We start from the raw sequence: 21,364 nt of genomic DNA, 5'->3' as shown, positions 1-21,364 counted from the left end.
GATTGCCAACAAACACATGAAAGAACGCTCAACATCACTAATTATTAGAGAAATGCAAATCAAAACTACAATGAGGTATCACCTCACACCAGTTATAATAGGCATCATCAGAAAATCTACAAACAACAAATGCCGGAGAGGGTGTGGAGAAAAGGGAACCCTCTTGCATTGTTGGTGGGAATGTAAATTGATACAGCCACTGTGAAGAACAGTGTGGAGGTTCCTTAAAAAACTAAAAATAGAACTACAGTATGACCCAGCAATCCCACTACTGAGCATATACCCTGAGAAAACCATAATTCAAAAAGAGCCATGTACCACAGTGTTCATGGCAGCACTATTTACAATAGCCAGGACATGGTAGCAACCTAAGTGTCCATTGACAGATGAATGGATAAAGAAGATGTGGCACATGTATACAATGGAATATTATTCAGCCATAAAAAAGAAACGAACTTGAGTTATTTGTAGTGAGGTGGATGGACCTAGAGTCTGTCATACAGCGTGAAGTAAGTCAGAAAGAGAAAAACAAATACCGTATACTAACACATATATATGGAATCTAAAAAAAACTATGGATCTGATTAATCTGGGGCAGGACAGGAGTAAAGACGCAGACGTAGAGAACTGACTTGAGGACATGGGGAGGAGGAAGGATAAACTGGGACGAAGTGAGAGAGTGGCATTGACATATATACTACCAAATGTAAATTAGATAGCTAGTGGGAAGCAGCTACATAGCACAGGGATGTCAGCTCGGTGCTTTGTGACCACCTAGAGAGGTGGGATAGGGAGGGTGGGAGGGAGACGCAAGAGGGAGGGGATATGGGGATATATGTATACATATAGCTGATTCATTTTGTTAAACAGCAGAAACTAACACACCATTGTAAAGCAATTATACTCCAATAAAATGTTAAAAAAAAAAAAGAATCCACCTTCCGATGCAGGGGACACGGGTTTGATCCCTGGCTGGGGAACTAAGATCCCACATGCTGCAGGGCAAGTAATCCCGCGCACTCTAGAGCCCGCATGCCACAACTAGAGAGCCGACACGCTGCAACAACTGAGCCCGCACGCCACAACTGAAGAGAAGCCCACGTGCTGCAAAGAAGGGCCTGCACACTGCAATGAAAGATCCTGCATGCCGCAAGGGAGATCCCATGTGCTGCAACTAAGACATGATGCAGCCAAATAAATAAATATTTTTAGAAAAAAGAAACAGGATTCAGCTTAGCTTTTAGGCATAATTTATGATAAAAGATTTTAGTGTTTGAATTACATTACCAAATATAGTTGTGGAGTCTCTTTCCCTGGAGATCTTTTAAAAACAAGACTAATTTAACTTAAACTCTGCTAAGGAGTGGGGAGTTGAACATTGGTTAGATTATTAGTATTTTAGTAACCAAAATAATTAATGTTTACTATTTCTCAGGTTCGAAATGTGAGGTGCATTAAATGTCACAAATGGGGTCATGTCAATACAGATCGAGAATGTCCTTTGTTTGGTCTTTCTGGAATTAATGCAAGTTCAGTTCCCACTGATGGCTCAGGTAGGCACCAGACATAATTTATTTGTTTGTTTTAGAATTTATAAGAGGGCAAACAAGGGAAGCTAAAATAACTTTTTTTTTTTTTTTTTTTTGTCTCTCTGGATATTAGTTTGATTTGGTTTGGTTGGTTTTTTGGGGTTAGGTTACATTCCCGAAATATGATGGTCAACAGGAAACTCTGATCATATGTGTTGAGTTTGAAATGCTGTATATTAGAATTTAATTTTTCTAGCCAAGGGCCCTGTGTAATTGATTTTAAAAGTAACAGATGTATTAAACATAGTTTATCAGGTTGGTAACCTAAAAATAGAAGGAAGAAATGGCTATTTCTCATATTCATGTCCTAACGAGTTGTAGAACTGGGCTGGACAATTCAAAAAAGCCTCAACAATTGCATTTTTTGTTTCCGAGATAAAATAAAAATTGAGTTTTAAAAGATGTTAGATATATTAAAATTAATTTTTACTTGAAAGTTATTTACCTTCCTGCATGTTATTGTCTACTTAAGAAAAATTGGTCTAATTTGGTTTGGATCATTTGGGTTCTTTTTATAAATAGATACTAAAACTGAGAAGTTTTAACTTAAATTTATCAGTGCCTTGTTAGTATGTTGTTGAGACAGCCACACTAATCCAACAGTAACTCATAGTGAATCATAATAGCAATAACCTGCTTAACCCTGTAACCTTAAGTCATTTCACCTTTATGAGTTTCAGTTCTTCATTTTAAAATAAAGATGATAATATAACTCAAGATTTAAACAGCTATAGAACCTTTTTAAAATTTTTTAAAATAAATCCTACATGTAATCCCAGTGTATAGAACATATAAAGGCAGAGCTGCTGTATTGAAGCAAACGTTCTGGGTGTGAAGCCCCAACCTCTCAGCTAATCTAGGCCTGTGATGCACCTCTTTAGACTCCCTGAGGCTTCCACTGCCACTTCTGAGCCCAGGGTTCACCCTCAATCAGCATATGACCTTCAGCCCTCTTCTATAGCTAGACATTGGGCTTTCTTCCAGCAAGCCAGATGCAGGCTGTAGGATTCAAGATGCCAGTTCTCATATTAGGAGTTTAGGAATTTGATCCATTATCAGGTTTGACACTGTCTCATTAATAGTGTTACGAATGTCGGGATGGGTAGAGGAAGTACAGACACAGAATATTGCAACTGATTTTTTAAAAATCCTTATTGCTCTTTTAAAAAGTTTAAAAAACCACATCTTAAGTAGAGGGAAAACTGCTCAGTAGTGAGAAAATAGCTGTACAGACCTTGGTCTGGCAATCTCTGACAAAAGAACATCCTGCTGATGCCAAAGTGCAGGTACTCTTAAAACCCACATACTATGCTTCCTCTCCCCTGCCCTCACTCAACTGATGAAAGAGGGGAGAGAAGCTCCCAAAGAAAGAAAGCCCCAAAGAAAATGAGGGCAAAGTAGGATGAAGAACCCATTGGTGCAGATATCTCTGACCACTAATTTTGGTAGTCACAGGGATCTGTTGTTATGTTTGAAAGGTATATTCTGTTTGCTGGAAGGGGTTGCATCTTTCTTCATTCTTTCTCCATCCTTGTGGTGCTCTTCCAGCTGCATGACCCCTGTGTTGGCTAGGGGCAGGCAGTGGCAGTTGCTGTCTTTGTTCCTCAGCCTTGTCTTACTTTGATTCTGCTTGGAGAGAATGAGTAGGATAGACTCCAGGATACTAGGAGACTAGGACGTACACTATAGACTAGGATAGCCTTTTATTTAGTAACTAATAGACCTGCTTTCTCTTGAATCTGTATTAGAAAGTCTACTAACAACAACAAAAAGAACGAGCGCTAAAGGTTTAAAAGAAAAACACATGCAGTGTTGGAGCAAGTATGATAAAATGAACATTTTAATCCACTAATGATAAATTGGAGCAGCCTTTCTGAAGAGTTATTTGATGATATGTATCAAAAGCCTTAAGAACATGCATATCGTTTTACTGGAAATTCAACGTCCAGGAATTTATAGTAAGAAAGTGATAAGGTAGATGCTCAAAGGTTAATAGTAGTAAAGATGAGAAATAACCCTAAATGTCTGTCAGTAAGGGGTTGGTAAAATAAACTCACTCATTTATTCAACAATCACGTATGTAGTGCTTACTCTGTGCCAGCCATTTTTCTAGGCTCTCGGAACACAGTAGCAAGACAGAAAAGGTTCTTACTTTCATTCTATTGGGAATGACACAAAATAAACTAATAAATAAGAAAGTACTAGGTATTTATAAATTCTGTGATTAAAATTACATTGGATACTGTGATAAGAACTAAATGGGGAATATGAGGTGGTCAGGAAGGGCCCCTCTGAGGAAGTGATGTTAGGCTGAGACCTAGATGACAGAAAAATGCAACCATGCAGCATCTGGAAGAAGAGCATTTGGTATCTCAGGCAGAAGGGAACAACCTTCCACACAGAAGGAACCATAAGTTCAGACTGTGGAGGTGTGGAGGTACGTAGATGCCTGATTTGGAACCCCTGCTCTCTATTTAGTAGCCATGTGACTTTAAGCAAGCTGCTTAACTGCTCTGTGCCTCAGTTTGCAGTGTCTGTAAAATAGGTATTATACTAGTACCTACCCTATAAGGTTGTTAAGAGAACTAAACTAAATGAGTTAATACACGTGTAGTGCTTAGAATAGCGCTGGGCACATACACTTTATTGATGTATTTTTTTACATATATAAGTTTATTTTATTTATTTATTTTTGGCTGCATTGGGTCTTCGTTGCTGCGCACGGGCTTTCTCTAGTTGCAGCAAGTGCGGGCTACTCTTTGTTGCAGTGTGCGGGCTTCTCATTGCAGTGGCTTCTCTTGTTGCAGAGCACGGGCTCTAGGTGCGCGGGCTTCAGTAGTTGTGGCTCACGGGCTCCAGAGCACAGGCTCAGTAGTTGTGGCGCATGGGCTTAGTTGCTCTACGGCATGTGGGATCTTCCCGGACCAGGGACTGAACCTGTGTCCCCTGCATTGGCAGGTGGATTCTTAACCACTGCGCCACCAGGGAAGCCCTATTGGTGTATTTTTAAAAAATTAATTATGGGGACTTCCTTGGCGGTCCAGTGGTTAAGACTCCGCGCTTCCACTGCAGGGGGCACAGGTTTAATCCCTGATTGGGGAACTAAGATCCTGCATGATGCACAGCGTGGCCAAAAAAATTTTTTTCATTTTTAAAATAAATTAATTACGGAATTAATTGGAATGCCAATATAGCCAAAATGGAATACCATATAGCCGTTAGATATAGATATATGAATCAAGCTGTTGATCTATGTTGACACATGAGGGTATACCAGGATATATCAAGTAAAAAAAAAAAATTAAGAAGCAGTATTTTAAATTTCTTAAATCCTGTGTCTTACTTTTCTAAGAATACCTCAAAGCACTGAACTCTATGATAAGATTATGGTAAAAATAGATCAGTAACTTTCACCATCTGTGATACCACATAAGATGATGAAAGTTACTGATCTATTTCTGATGCACTGTCGGCGTTGAGAACCATCAGCTTCAGCTGTATGTAAGAACAACTGAAGATGTGGGAAACAGGACCTTGTTTGTTTGTTTAAATTATGTTTTACTAATATTACACAGTCATAACTTTATCCTACAGAAATAATCATGGATATGTCCCAAGATTTTTGTCGTAAAGCATTGTGTATTATAGTAAGGTAGAGAACCTAAATATTTAATAAAAGGATGTTAAGTGAATAATTATGGGATATTGCCACAGGGGAATACTATACTATACAACCATTAAAAATGACAGGAAGATTTCTTAATGGATGTTGTTTACAACATTTGGTCAAATAAAAAAACATTATAAAACAAGGTAATTACATGGATTCCATTCATGTTTCTCTTTACATCTTTAGGTAGACATATAGAGAGATATTTTTAGAAAAATAAAAATGCCTCGAAGGAAATACACTAAAATATTAACAGTGGTTATACATTTATAATTTTTAAAGGAATATTAGAGGAGTTAAAACTTACGCATAGAAATAAATCATTTAAAATGGTTTTGCTCACTTAATACCTTTTAAAGTTTGACCTGAATTTAGCAATACCACTTAACTAACATTATTAGAAACTCCTAAAGGTTTCTCAAAACCAAATCAAAAATACTCTACTGTATCAAATAGGAAAGCAAATAATGATGTTATGTTCAAAATTTGAATGCAATGAAAAATAAACTGGCCAATTTCCTAATCCACTTGCTGATTCAAGCTAAAAACTCTTTTCATTTAAAAAAATCACCTATTGAATAATGTCTCACCAGTGAATAGAGATTATTTTTGCAATAAGGCAATTTCAGTGGATACGGTTATCATGGGATAATCACACCCCTGGGGTACAGCCTTGTGCCTGTAATCTCCCAGTAGTGTAATTATTTCATGATAACTGCACCTCCTGGTGTTACATTATTTCTATTATGAAATTCTTAGTTTAGTATATAAAGTAACTTACTTTGATCACTGGAAACTGCAAGGTGCTGTTAGAATGTTCCAGCTGTGAGGTTTACAGAGACCAGCTATAAGATTTACCTCTCCTTTACAAAGTTAAATTAGGCAATCAAAATGCTTCTTTTGGCTAAGCTGGTTTAGAATATCTTTTCTACTGATAAGATCATCTTAACTTTATAAGTTTTTGTCTACTCTAGATACATCAAAATTATATATAAAACTTATAAGCTTCAGTGGTGACTGAATTTTTATAAAATATTTTTATATTACAACATAACTAAATGCCTGGCCCACCAGCCTTTTGTTTATACTCTATAGCCCTTACTCTTTTTTGTTGTTGTTGTTGTTGTTGATGTTCTCTATTGTATTTTATTCTCTATTTCATAAATTTTCACCCCAATACCTATTGCTCCTTTCTTTTTGCTTTGGTTTTAGTTTGCTTCTTAAGGTTAAGGTTAGGTTATTGTTTTTTGTGGTTTTTTTTTTAATAAATTTATTTATTTTATTCATTTATCCTTGGCTGCGCTGGGTCCTCACCGCTGCGCACGGGCCTTCTCCAATTGCGGCGAGCAGGGGCTACTCTTTGTTGTGGTGCGCGGGCTTCTCATTGTGGTGGCCTCTCACGCTGCGGAGCACAGGCTCTAGGCGCGTGGGCTTCAGTAGTTGCAGCACATGGGCTCTAGTGGTGGCTCGCAGGCTCCAGAGCACAGGCTCAGCAGTTGTGGCGCACAGGCTTAGCTGCTCCATGGCATGTGGGATCCTCCCAGACCAGGGCTCGAACCCGTGTCCCCTGCAGTGGCAGGCAGATTCTCAACCACTGCACCACCAGGGAAGCCCAGCCCTTACTCTTATCATTGCCTCTTACCTTCTGTTACTTACTCATGTTTTTAATGTATATTGAAATTAAACATCATTTTTTAAATCCACAGTGGGGGTTTTCAACAAAGCAAGTGGGTTTTTTTGTTTTGTTTTGTTTTGTTTGGCTTTAGTAGATTTAATGGTCACATATATCTATATGTCTACTACTTAATCTTTTTGTTTGTTTTGTTTCAGTCTTATTTGTGTTTTTTCTTAATAGACTTTTTTTTTTTAATTTTATTTATTTATTTATTTATGGCTGTGTTGGGTCTTCGTTTCTGTGCGAGGGCTTTCTCTAGTTGCGGCAAGTGGGGGCCACTCTTCATCGCGGTGCGCGGGCCTCTCACTACCGCGGCTTCTCTTGTTGCGGAGCACAGGCTCCAGACGCGTAGGCTCAGCAATTGTGGCTCGCAGGCCTAGTCGCTCCGCAGCATGTGGGATCTTCCCAGACCAGGGCTCGAACCCGTGTCCCCTGCATTGGCAGGCAGATTCTCAACCACTGCACCACCAGGGAAGCCCAGACTTTTTTTTAAGAGCAGTTTTAGGTTCATAGCAAAATTGAGAGAAAAGCACAGAGAGTTCCCATATACCACCTGCCTCCACAAATACATAGCCTCCCCCGTTATCAGCATCCCCCATCAGAGTGGTACATTTGTTATAGTTGATGAACCTACATTGACACATCATTATCACCCAAAGTCCATAGTTTACCTTAGGGCTCACCCTTGGTGTTGTACATTCCATGGGTTTGGACAAATGTATAATGGCATGTATCCACCATTATAGTATCATACAGAGTAGTTTCACTGCCCTAAAAAATCATCTGTGCTCGGAGTATCCACCCCTCCCTCCCCTCTAACCCTTAACAACCACTGATCTTTTTACTGTCTCCATAGTTTCACCTTTTCCTGAAGGTCGTACAGTTGGAATCTGTAGTATGTGGCCTTTTCAGATTGGCTTCTTTCACTTAGTAATATGCATTTAAGGTTCCTCCATGTCTCTTCATGGCTTGATAGCGTATTTGTTTTTAGTGCTGAATAATAGCCCATTGTCTGGATGTACTACAGTTTATTGATCCATTCACCTGCTGAAAGACATCTTGGTTGCTTCCATGTTTTGGCAGTTATGAATAAAGCTGCTATAAACATCTATGTGCAGGTTTTTGGAATGTGATTGCTGGATCATGTGGTAAGAGTATATTTAGTTTTATAAGAAACTGCCAAACTGATCCAAGGTAGTTGCACCATTTTGCATTCCCACCAACAATGAATGAGAGTTCCTGTCGCTCCACAACCTCACCAGCATTTGGCATTGTCCGTGTTAGGAATTTTGGTCTTTCTAGTAGGTATGTAGTGGTATCTCATTGTTCTATTTTGCATTTCCCTGATGACATGTTACGCAGCACATCTATTCATATGCTTATTTGCCATCTGTATATCTTCTTGGAGAGGTATCTGTTAAGGCCTTTGGCCCATTTTTTTAAACTGGGTTATTTGCTTTCTTATTGTTGAGTTTTAAGAATTCTTTATATATTTGGGGTATCAGTCCTTTATCAGATATGTCTTCTGCAAATATTTTCTCCAAGTCTGTGGCTTGTCTTTTCATTTCCTTGAGCAAGTGTTTTTAATAGCTTTATTGAGTTATAATTTACATACAATACAGTTCACCCATTTGAAGTATACAATTCAATGGCTTTGAATTTGTAAATTCACAGAGTTGTACATCCATTACCACAGTCAATTTTAGAACATTTTCATTTCCTCAAAATGAAACCCCACGCTCCTCAGTTCTTATCCCCAGTCCCCAGTCTCCCCAAGTCCTAGGCAACCACTAACCTACTTTCTGCTTTTTTTTTTGATTGCCTATTCTGGACATTTCATATAAATGGAATCATACAATATGTAGAAAAGCAAAATTTCACATTTCAACACAAAATTGCCTTGCCTCTCCCTACCCCAAACACGTAGCTTCAGTGTCCTCTCTCCACGGGTCTGGACATGTCATCTTCCTTACCCATTGATGTACACCAATATGCACAGAGTATTGTTAATGAGGGAAACTCATCCAGGCTGTCCAGAGTTTTTATTAGGGTTTAATTACATGGGCATGATTCATTGAATCATTGGCCATGTGGTTGAACTCAGTCTCCTGTCCCTCTCCCTTCCCCCAGAGGTCAGGCTGATATGTAGCTCAAAGCTCCAACTCTTTAATCACATGGTTAGCCTTTCTGGTGTGGCCAGCTCCATCCTGAGTCATCTCCTTGGCAAAACCTATCTAGGGGCTCACCATGAATAACAAAGACACTCCTATCACTCAAGAAAACTCTGAGATTTAGAGGCTCCCTTCCACGAACTGGGGACAGAGTTCTTTATTATACAGCAGTTGTATTTTCATTTAGTTCAAAATATTAAGTTTCTCTTGAGACTTCTTCTTCTATCCAAGTGTTATTTAGAAGTGTGTTTATTTAATCTCCAAATATTTGGGGATTTTCTGGCTATCATTCTGTTACTCATTTCTAGTTTAATTCCATTTGGGTCTGAGAGCATTCTTTGTATGATTTCTGTTCTTTTAGTATTAAGGTATATGTTAAGGCTATGGCTCAGCATGTGGTCTTGGTAACTGTTCCATATGACAGGGGTCCCCAACCCCTGGGCCGTGGACCAGTACCGGTCTGCGGCCTGTTAGGAACTGGGCCACACAGCAGGAGGTGAGCAGTGGGTGAGCAAGCGAAGCTTCATCTGCTGCTCCCCATCACTCGCATTACCGCCTGAACCATACCATCCCACCCCCCACCCCCTGTCCGTGTTAAAATTATCTTCCATGAAACCGGTCCCTGGTGCCAAAAAGGTTGGGGACTGCTGCCATATGAGCTTGAGAAGAATGTATTCTGCTGTTGTTAGATGAAGTACTCAATAAATAACAACTAGATCTGGTTGATAGATGGTGCTGTTCAACTGTATCCTGCTGATTTTCTGCCTGCTGGATCTGTCCATTTCTGATAGAGAAGCACTGAAGTCTCCAACTGTAATTGGGGATTTGTCTATTTCTAAAAACATTTCTGTTAGTTTTGGCCTCACATATTTTAATGCTCTGTTGTTAGGTGCATATACATTTGGGATTGTTATGTCTTGGAGAATGAGCACCTTTTTCATTATGTAATTGTCTTTCTTTATCCTTGATAAATTTCCTTGGTCTGAAATCTGCTTTATCTGAAAATAGTGTAATACTCCAGCTTTATTTTATTAGTGTTAGCATGTTATATCTTTCTCCATATCTTTACTTTTAATCTCTCTGTGTCTTTATATTTAACTTGGGTTTCTGTAGACAACACAGAGTTGGATCTTTTTTTTATCTATTATTGACATAATTGGATTAAAATCTGCCATATTTATAATTGTCTTCTATTTGTTGCCCTTGTTCTTTGTTTTTGTCTTCCACTCTCTGCTTTCTCTGGTTTTAATTGAGTATTTTATGTGATTCCATTTTCTCTCCTCTCTTAGCATATCAATTATGCTTAATTTTTTAAAAATTTTAGTTGTTGCCCTAGAATTTGCAATATACATTTACAGTTAATCTAAGTCCACTTACAAATAACACTGTACCACTTCATGAGTAGTGCCAGTACCTTATAACAGAGTAAACCAATTTCTGTTATATAACACAATTCCTTTCTCCTGTCTCTTATAACATTACTGTCATACATTTCATTTATCCATAAGTTATAATGCATCCAGTTTATTCTTGCTGTTATTATTTTGAATAATATGTTATCTGTTAGATCAGTTAAGAATAAAAAACATAAAATATTGTTTCTTTTATTTCTTCTCAAATGCTCTTCCTTTCTTTATGTAGATCTGAGTTTCTGATCTATGTCATTTCCTTCTTTCTGAATAACTTCTTTTTAATATTTCTTGAAAGGCAGGTCTACTAGTAACATGTTCCTCAATTTTTGTTTGCCTGAGAAAGTATTTCTTCTTCACTTTTGAAGGATAATTTTACTGGATACTGGATGATTTCTATGTTGGTAGGTTTTTCCTTTCAACCTTTAAATATTTCACTCCACTTTCCTCTTGCTTGCATGGTTTCTTAAGAGAAGTCTCATGATTCTTATCCTTGTTCCTCTCTCAGTAAGGTTTTTTTCCCCCTCTGATATCTTTCAAGATTTTCTCTTCATCTTTGATTTTCTGCAGTTTGAAAATCATATACCTAGGTACAGATTTTTGGTATTTATCCTGCTCCATGTTCTCTGAGCTTCCTGGATTTGTGGTTTGGTGTCTATCATTAGTCTTGAGAAAACTCAGCCGTTATTATTTCAAATATTTTTTTCTATTCTTTTCTGTCTTTTCTCTTTCCCTTCTGGTATTCCTGTTGTACATATGTTACACCTTTTGTAATTGTCCTACAGTTTTTGGATATTCTGGGTTCCCTTTTTTTTTTTTAATTTTCTGTTCAGTTTGAGAAGTTTCTATTGACCTATCTTAAAGCTTACTGATTCTTTCCTCAGTTATGCCTAGTCTACTGATGACCTCATCAAAAGCATTCTTCATTTCTATTAGTGTTTTTTATTTCTATCATTTCCATTAGATTCTTTCTCAGAGTTTCCATCTCTCTGCTTACAGTACCTATCTGTTTTGCATGTTGTCCACTTTTTCCATTAGAGCCCTTAGCATATGAATCTTAGTTATTTTAGATTCCCAACCTGATAATTCCAGAATCTTCATTATAGCTGAGCTTGATTCTGATGCTTGCTTTGTCTTTCCAGACTGTGGTTTTTGCCTCTTAGCATACTTGTAATTTTTTGTTGAAAGCCAGACATGGTGTATCAGGTAGACAGAACCGAGATAAATAGGCCTTTAGTGTGAGGTTTTATGTTTATCTGGCAAGGAGTTAGGTTGTATTTACTCTTTGCTATAGCTGTAGATTTTAGAGGATAAATATCCTCTGGTGTCATTGTTTTGGTCTCCGTTATCTTTGGGTTTCCCTACAGACTCTGTTAATAGAGGCTGAGCCTGGCTTCAGTTGTAATCTTCTGTTATTTTACAGGAGCCCTACTAATGTAGTGGTAAGATATGAGGGGAGGGGAAGCATTCTATAATCCTATGACTAGGTTTCAGTTTTTTAGTGAGCTTCTGCCCCTGGGCTGTAACCTTCACAAGTGTTTCTCAGCTTTTTTTCCCCCACTTCTCAGCTTTTTTTCTTCACCCACATAGGTTAGGCTCTGGTGAAATAGCTTCCTTTGAGGGTAAGCATTTGTTCAGGACAACAAAATGCTCTGGGCGTATTTCAAGATGATTACTTTTCCCTTCCCACTGTTGGAAGGGAAGTACAAGGGGATTGTTATTTGATGTTCACAGTGAGAACCTGGTGGGGCTTCTGGAAGTAAAACTCACAGAAATGTTGGGGCCCCTTTAAGGTTGAGCCCCCAGGAGTTTTCATCTCTCAAGCTAGTCCTTGCTCAGTCTCCAAGAATAGTCAGTTATCCTTTAAGTATTTCTACCAGTTGCTGGCTCTGTTGGTTTCTGGTCTTGGTAAACTGATTCTCTGTATCACCTGTCTCTCCCATTTGGGGGCAGTGATTTGCTCTGTGACCTCAATTCTCCAATAGATCTATAAGATTTATTGATTTTCAGTTTTTTCAGCTTTTTTCTTGTTGTGAGAATGGGAGGAATTTCAAACTCTTCATATATTGGACTGAAGCCTAAAAGTTGTAAAAGCAAGATAAAAGTGAAGAAACATTTATTCAAAATTTGTTAACAGAAGATTCATATTGTACTAATTATTTGACTTTTGTTTTTTTAGGTTTAAGTTGCTATATATTTAAAGTTACTTTGCCATTTTTTTAATGATTTTTTAAAAATTTATTTATTATTTATTTTTGGCTGCGTTGGGTCTTCGTTGCTGTGCCTGGACTTTCTCTAGTTGTGGCGAGCAGGGGCTACTCTTTGTTGCGGTGTGCGAGCTTCTCATTGTGGTGGCTTCTCGTTGCAGAGCACGGGCTCTAGGCGCACAGGCTTCAGTAGTTGTGGCACATGGGCTCAGTAGTTGTGGCTCACGGGCTCTAGAGCACGGGCTCAGTAGTTGTGGTGCACGGGCTTAGTTGCTCTGCGGCATGTGGGATCTTCCCAGACCAGGGCACAAACCTGTGTCCCCTGCATTGGCAGGAGGATTCTTAACCACTGTGCCACCAGGGAAGTCCCTGCCATTTTTTTAAACTTAATTTTAAGAATATTTGGAACTGACTCTATATGATAATACGGTAAATTTCACGTTTTTAATAAAAGTAAATTTTAAATGCAAAGTGGTATCACTGGGTATTCTTGACATATACAAAATTTCTTTTTCTTTATAACGCCTAAGTATGAGATCCAGCCATACCACTAACAGCTAAAATGATGATTGGTACTTAATGTTTCAGGTTTCTCTAACCAGTCTTGTGTACGCCAAAGGTTTTAGTATGTTTAAACAATATGAAAATTAATAATAGCTTAAATTGAGGAAAGTATTATTTTATACTTGCTGCAAACATTTGTTTACATATCAGTGCTCTTTTCCTTGCCTTATTTCCCCTAAGTCTTGATTTAATTTTTGTTGAAGAATATTACACTAAGCTGTAGTACTAATAGCAGTTTCCTGCAAGAGTACTCCCACATGCTGCTCCTCCATCTTTCCATCAACCTATCATGTTGGAGGAATTTTTGTTGCTTGAGAACATGTTTGGGAAATTTAACAAAATAATTGTCTGATCATAAGCTTGTACTAGAAGGACACCTAGGAGCATGCTGGAGGGACTTTGTTTAGAAAGAAAGATGATAAACTCAGTTGCCCTTCTGGCACATCCTGCCCATATATGTTACGGAGTTCTTTTATGTAACTCCTTGAAGAAGTTGAATCCTCCCAGGATAGCTACTGAGATAGCCCTACATCTGATGGCAGAATTTTTAAAAATCCTTCAACATAATTCTACTGCAGAAAAAGTATTTGTGTTACCAGAATCCCTTTAAAGCCAAACTCTTCAAATAGGCAGATATTAAAACTAATAAAGGATTGACCTCAAAATAAAGAAGGAAAGTTAGGCAGGCACCATTTCTTCTCTCCTTTAATATGTAGTTGTGTGGTTTTTTGTTATTGAGTTGTATGAGCTCTTTGTATATTTTGAAAATTAAGCCCTTGTCAGTAATTACTCAGCCATAAAAAAGAATGAAATAATGCCATTTGCAGCAACATAGGTGGACCTAGAGATTGTCATACTGAGTGAAGTAAGTCAGAGAAAGAGAAATGTATGATATCGCTTATACGCAGAAACTAAAAAGAAATGATACAAATGAACTTATTTACAAAACAGAAACAGACGTACAGACTTAGAGAACGAACTTATGGTTACCAGGGAGGAAGGGTGGAGGGAAGGGATAGGGAGTTTGGGATTGACATGTACACACTGCTGTATTTAAAACAGATAACCAACCAGGACCTATTGTTATAGCACAGGGAACTTTGCTTAATGTTATGTGGCAGCCTGGATGGGAGGGGAGTTTGGGGGAGAATGGATACATATATGTGTATGGCTGAGTCGCTCTGCTGTGTACCTGAAACTATCACAGCATTGTTAATCGGCTATACTCCAATATAAAATAAAAAGTTTTAGGGACTTCCCCGGTGGCGCAGTGGATAAGAATCCGCTTGCCAATGCAGGGTTCGAGCCCTGGTCCAGGAAGATCCCACATGCCGCAGAGCAGCTAAGCCCATGCGCCACAACTACTGAGCCTGCGCTCTAGAGCCCGCGTGCCGCAACTACTGAAGTCCGCGTGCCTAGAGCCCGTGCTCTGCAACAAGAGAAGCCACCGCAGTGAGAAGCCCACGCACTGTAACGAAGAGTAGCCCCTGCTCGCCGCAACTAGAGAAAGCCCGCGCGCAGCAACAAAGACCCAATGCAGCCAAAAATAAAAATTAAATTAAAAAAATAAATAAGAAGTTTAAAAAAAAATATGTAGTTGATAAGTCAGGAACATACATGTTTCTAAATGCATGAGGAAACTAATTATCTAAAAAGAAATATTGACCTACTAAAGAAATTATTCAGTAAAACTTGTCAATTCATAGTCTTTCAAAGGTAAAATTGATGCTCTTGATTAGTACTTTAAATTTTGGCTATTTTAAGTGATTACAAATGGTTACTCATTTTGAACTATTTATAAGCACTATTATAATTCAGTGATTAAATTTGTTGTTAGAGTGGCTATGCTTTGAAATTCCATTGACATTAACAAATTAATTGCAATCCTGTTCTGTCAGTAAATGGCTCTGCTCTGTGTTAAAGGCATATGTGGGGCTAGTGGAGGCTACACCTCCCATAATCTCAAAGGGGTATTATGATTCTCAGATCCCAATCATAACTCTCTTTTACATGACTCTTCCTGTTAATATCATTCCATCTACTCAAGGTCTGCCAACTTCAAGTAAAGGAAATTAACTAGTGATTACCTGGGAAAAGGAGAATGAATGAAATGTAGTCTACCTAGTAAATATTAATAATTCTACCCAAACCAAACTTAAGTTAACATGAACCTTTGTCATGTTCCACTCATTTATAATGCCATATTTTTTACCTTTTTCTAAATCCTATGAGTTTGAAAGTCAAACTCAGTTTCTAGTTCTTTCCTAGAAAGTATTGCTTTTCTGAAATACGTAATGTATCTTATTTATCTTTGTATTCCCAATGCTTTCCACAATGCACATGCTTAGTAAATAGTAGTTTAGTGAGTGGCTGAAGAGTTAGGCTTTGCTAACTATACTAAACATCACTGTTTATCATCTTATTCTCTGAATATATCTTATAACACAAATTTACAATTTATATTTTTCCTATTCTTTTATATTAACTAATTTTCCCAAAAAAGATTATAAGCTTGAAGGCAAAAACCAAGTTCTCCATTCCTTATTTCTCAGGTACCTAGTGAGATAAAATAATAAGCCCTCAATAATACATATTGATTTGTAAAATCACTTTCTATGTTATATACTAGGGAAGAATAAGTTGAAATTCCCTATGCAGGGCTCTCTCCATAGTTTGAGAGAGATCTAGTATAGAAATGTAGTGAGAGTCTATAGTAACTCAGTCATTCAGTAATTACTGTTGACTGATTTAATATATTTTTAAGTAAAATGCAGTGGTCTTAAGTGTAGATTGAGTTTGACAAATGTATGCACCCATGTAACCAATGTTTCTTACAAGATACAGAGCATAGAGCATTGCTGTCACCCTGGTAAATACCCTTCTATCCCCTTCCAGTTGGACTCCTCCACCTACAACTACTACTCTCATTTCTAATCCCATATATTACTTTTACCTGTTCATGAACTTCATATAAATGGAATCATACAGTATGTGTTCTTCTGTGTCTGACTTCTTTGACTCAACATACCGTTTTTGAGGTTCATGGATGCACAACTTTTCAAGAGCGTTCCTATTCTCATAACTTCCTTAAAACATAGTGCTGACTTCTAATACTTCATGTTCATCACAACACAAATGATTTTTCTTAGTCCTCTAGGACTATGAACTCACTTTATTATCTTTATTCACTTTATTATTTAGTGATAGTTGTATCATCAGTAAAATACCTGCATGTAAGTTAGGTTGAAAATATAAGTGTAAAGACACAATCAAATATAACTCAGATATCTTTAACATTATTGATTCTGTAAGGCAAGGTTGTTTTTTATAAAGTGTTTTTCACTAGCATACAATAAGGGCAGTTTCATCTTTCCCTGCCTTTGCTGTATTTTCCAGACACACAGACAAAAATGAAATGTTTAATTTTTCCTTTACATTGTATGTCTTAATAGAGATCAAATTAGCTTTCTTCAGTATGAACTCAGGATAAGGGCAATAAGAAACCTTATTGTTTCCAGCCTCCACTAAGATGAACTGGCAACGTGTCAGGAAAATTCTCAGTATGGAGCAGTTTTATTACAATTCAGTACAATTGGTTCTTGCATAACCTTTAGAAAATCATACATAAAACATTCTCATCTATATAAATAAAAATCACCCACACACTTTATTAATAGCTTTGTTCATTTTTTCCCTGGGACTTGTGCTGCATGCTGTGCCCCCCTTTTCAGTCTTTTTTTAAGGTAACTTTCTATAAGCTTTCTTTAAAGCAAAAAGGTTAGGTGATATTAGGAATCAAATACAAATGTAAGATAATTGTGATAATTCTCCCTCTAGATCATGTACTGTAAACTAGTGTTTCTAAGTGTCCGTTTTACATTTAGTGACAGGGAGTGGCTTTTTCACAATATATAGTCAGTTTAACTGTAAGAAAGAAGGAAGAAATAAATGTCATACTTTTCATGGAAATAAGAATCATAATTTGTGATGTGTTTGGGGGTTTATTTTCAAACCCACGCATTTTTAAGTTTGTATCACTGTTACTATGACTACAATAAATACATGATGAAAGCAAGAACATACCAGGTTGAAGTCTCAGCCTTTTTTCCTTAGTCTAGTTCATTAGCAAAAATGTGGTTTTTTTCAGGTGTCATTTTCCTGAATCCAAACTTTAGAAAACTTTCCATTATTCCCCCAAAGTATGTGTTATAAAATACCAAAATAATTTAATCATAAGCCTCTGGATCTAACTTGCTCATTTACAGTAAATACAAGGGCCAGAAGAACATATTAAATGACATCACTACCCACAATGGGGGAAATTGTACAGTACAAATGACCCAGTTTCTTCAACAAATGAATAGCAATAAGGGGGGAGTGGAGGAAAAGTGGCTACATTTTTTTAGATTAAAAGAGATTTAAGATATGTGTCATTTGTACCTCAAAAGTAGAGAGGGAGAGAGAGACTTAAGAGATACATAAACCAAATGCAATGTGTGGAACTTGTTTGGATCCTAATGTGAACAAGCCAACTGTAAAAAAAAAATATTTTTGAGATAATTGGGGAAATCTGAATGTTGACTGGATTTTAAAACTGTCAGTATTAGTAAGTGTAACAAAGGTGTTAGGGCTTTATTTTTAAGAAATAGCCCATATTAGTGATTTATATACCAAAGTGATGTCTGAAATTTTATTTAAAATACTCTATCAAAAAAGAAACAAAAAACCCTGGAGGTAATAAATAAAACAAGGATGGCAAAACATTGATAATTGTTGAAGCTGTGTGATGAATATATAGAACTCTTTATTCTCCCTAGGTTTGAGATTTTTTCATTGTATCAAGTTAAAATACACAGAATGAGAAGGAAAATAATTAATCACCACTGTCATCACAAACAAAATGATATTCACTCTAGGAATAGAATTTTAGTCTCAGGAAGCAGTAGCATCCTATAAATTAAATTAGTGTATTAAATTTGGGGGAAGGAGGGGAAAGTATTTCTAATACAGCCATACTTAACCTGTAACTCAGTGTCCTCTTTCCCACTAAATACCATAAAACTGTAGCAGGTAATGCTTCATTTGAAAGGAACAGTGAACTTTGGAAGGAAGATAGCTCTGTCCTTGGGAAGAGCAGATGGGCCCAGGCTAACAGTGAGACACAGGAATATCTCTGCCTTCAGCATTAGTCTCCCTCCTGTGCCATTTGTGGGATTCACCTGGGACTGCTGTCCTCTAATTGGGAAGTCGGCGACAGGACCTTTCTCACGGCCAGCTCTTTTGACTCCTATATTATTCTCTGATAAAATACCTATTTTACTACAGAACATTTTTTACCTTCTATTGCTTAGTTCTATAAAAATGAATGCTCTTAATGAATAGATTAAACCCTTTACAAACATAATTCTGTAGGACATAATTTGCCTTCTGAGAATTTATTTTTTCTGTGACATTGACTTCATGTTGTTTTTCTAGTAGAAAATAGTCTGGGTCTAATCAGGGCATAGAAATGAATACCATAGTCACAATTAATATTTTGGTGCTTACCCACATCACAGCAAAGAAAGTTTGCAAAATTAATGAATGTTGAAAACAGTTTCTTCAGTGGACCAACTTTTCTAAGTTGGAACACTGGTTTTCAAGCTATGGAGGCTTAACCCAGCCTGACTGAAGTGATCTAGAAAGGAGCCTTCACAAATCTACATTTTAAAACAAATGCCCTTTTTCTGAGTTCTCTAGAATCATTCTGCCATAGCAAATTTAAGAGCAAACCAAACCTTCCTGAACCCCAGCTCCATCTGTAATTTAAATTATAAAGGCATCCAAAAAAAGTAGTCATTTTGCATTTGAACATATTGTAAAATCTGTCTTCAACATACCTATATAATTTATTGATATTATATCAATTAAATTTTGAGTTCTCAGAGAGCTGGAGTCATTTCTGTCAGGTTAACTCTGCATAGCCACTATCACAGTAACATGAAAGTATAAAGATACCTTGCTGAATATATCTTAATTAAACCTGACTTGTCATATCTTTCTAGAAGTTTTGATGATAGAAGGAGAAAGTTTAAGTACAAAAAGCAGTGAATAAGACTGGATTTTGAAAAATGTTTTACTATTAAGAGGATTTTTTTTGTGAAAAATATATAATAATCACAAAAGTTTTATAGCTACTGACAAAAATAATAGTTACTATTTGTCAGGTACTTCACTAAACATTGTTTAGAGTCTTGCAGTGTGGAAGTATATGCTAAGCATATGTACTACAAAATTTCAGTTGAGATTTTGGAGAAGTATAAATGATGGAAGAGTAATGTTTGTTTTATAGTCCGAATAATCTGTCAGCCTGGGGAAGGAGAGATCATTTTCTTGAAGTAGTTAGAAGTACTGTAATGAAAAATTTTAAAGCATGTTTTCTAAAGCATTTTATTAAAATTACCCATCTTTTGATGAAAACTGATGAAATCAGTACCCTCTCATCATAATGGCCAAGCTCTTTAGCCCTTTACTGGAGTGGTTTTTATCCTAATTCTTAGCATGTTTGCTTTCTGAATTCATTGAACATCTGAAAAAGTTGTTGACAAGGAAATGTAGTTTTGACACTTCAGGAAAGACATTTTCTACTTTATAAAATTAGGTTCCTACATGTGAAATTTAAGAAGCCACCAAAGTGAAACACTCTATAATTAATTTAAAGCTATTAATTATATTAGCACTTCAATGCCATTTAGAGGCACTCCGTACTAATATTTAAAGTTCAATTTTTGGGACTTCCCTGGTGGTGCAGTGGTTAAGAATTCGCCTGCCAGTGCAGGGGACACAGGTTTGATCCCTGGTCCAGGAAGATCCCACATGCCGTGGAGTGACCAAGCCCGTGTGCCACAACTACTGAGCCTGCGCTCTAGAGCCTGCGAGCCACAACTACTGAGTCCGCGTGCCACAACTACTGAAGCCCGTGCACCTAGAGCCCACTCTCTGCAACAAGAGAAGCCACCGCAATGAGAAGCCTACACACCACAATGAAGAGTAGACCCCGCTCGCCACAACTAGAGAAAGCCCGCGTGCAGCAACAAAGACCCAATGCAGCCAAAAATAAATAAAATAAATGAATTTATAAAATTCAGTTTTTTACTTAACGTCATATTATCAGTATTATCAACCAAATTGAATAATTTTTCTAGAAGTCATTAAAGTGATCCACAGGAAATTAAATTAATTGTATAAAAGAAAAAACAAATCAAAAATCCAGTGTTGTTTTAAAATGAAATATTAATATCAATGAAATAAAGATGGTGCTTTATGATGTTTTTGTTTTGTTTTCAGTTAAATAAGGCTTTTTCCCCCCAGTAAATTAAAGCATCACATTATTAATACTTCCCATACACCAGTAATAGGCAGTTTTTTCTAATTATCTCCCTAATACCTATAGCCAACTTTCAATTGTTTTTGGTAATATGAGTAGAATGGTAAAGCCCAGAGTCCAATAAAAGTTATTAACCTACACCTGAACTTGTTTGACCAAACTTTTTACCAAAGATGCTATTGGCAAGAGAACAGATTTGAATTATATTGCCTATTGCCTTTTGTTTTTTTATGGTAACATGTAGGTGAGCATGCAAAATAAGTAGTAAAAGACCAATATATCAGGGAAAAGGTAAAGAAATTAGATGATGTATTTAATCAACAAACTAGAGTATCAGTTTCTGAATGTCTCTCTATCCCCCACCCTCCCTTATGAATTGCTTGTTGGCAGGAACTGTCTTATTCTTCCCTGTATTCCAGATACATTGCCCAGTATAGTTCTTTTAAGCCAGTGTAATGATTTAGGCCAGAAACTAAAAAGCTTCCATGAAATGTTGTCATTATTTGCTACTTGCAGGGAAAACAAAATGAAACTGGAATATACAAAAGAAGGCGGAAAGAATCTTTCCTATCTTATGTAAACATAATAATGTTTGAGGGAAGGGTGCAGATGTTTAAAACTTTTTATTTTTAATTACATCTATGTTTAGTCCATATTGTTTGTCTTTAGAGCATATTATGTGACCAAAAACAAGCTCACTTTTCAAAAGGTTT

The 21,364-nt window shown here is 37.0% G+C and overlaps 1 protein-coding gene across 1 annotated transcript in view; it reads left to right on the top strand.

Moving 5' to 3' along the window:
* CIR1 (corepressor interacting with RBPJ, CIR1) overlaps positions 1-21,364 on the top strand; it is a 40,485-nt gene that overhangs the window by 14,816 nt on the left and 4,305 nt on the right. Inside the window, exon 7 of the mRNA XM_059928118.1 lies at positions 1,436-1,553. Coding sequence (XP_059784101.1) covers positions 1,436-1,553 — 118 coding nt within the window. The remainder of the gene's footprint in view (positions 1-1,435; positions 1,554-21,364) is intronic.

Source organism: Balaenoptera ricei, chromosome 7 (assembly GCF_028023285.1).
Source record: "Balaenoptera ricei isolate mBalRic1 chromosome 7, mBalRic1.hap2, whole genome shotgun sequence".
Taxonomy (NCBI): domain Eukaryota; kingdom Metazoa; phylum Chordata; class Mammalia; order Artiodactyla; family Balaenopteridae; genus Balaenoptera; species Balaenoptera ricei.
This window is presented reverse-complemented; position numbering and strand designations above follow the sequence as displayed.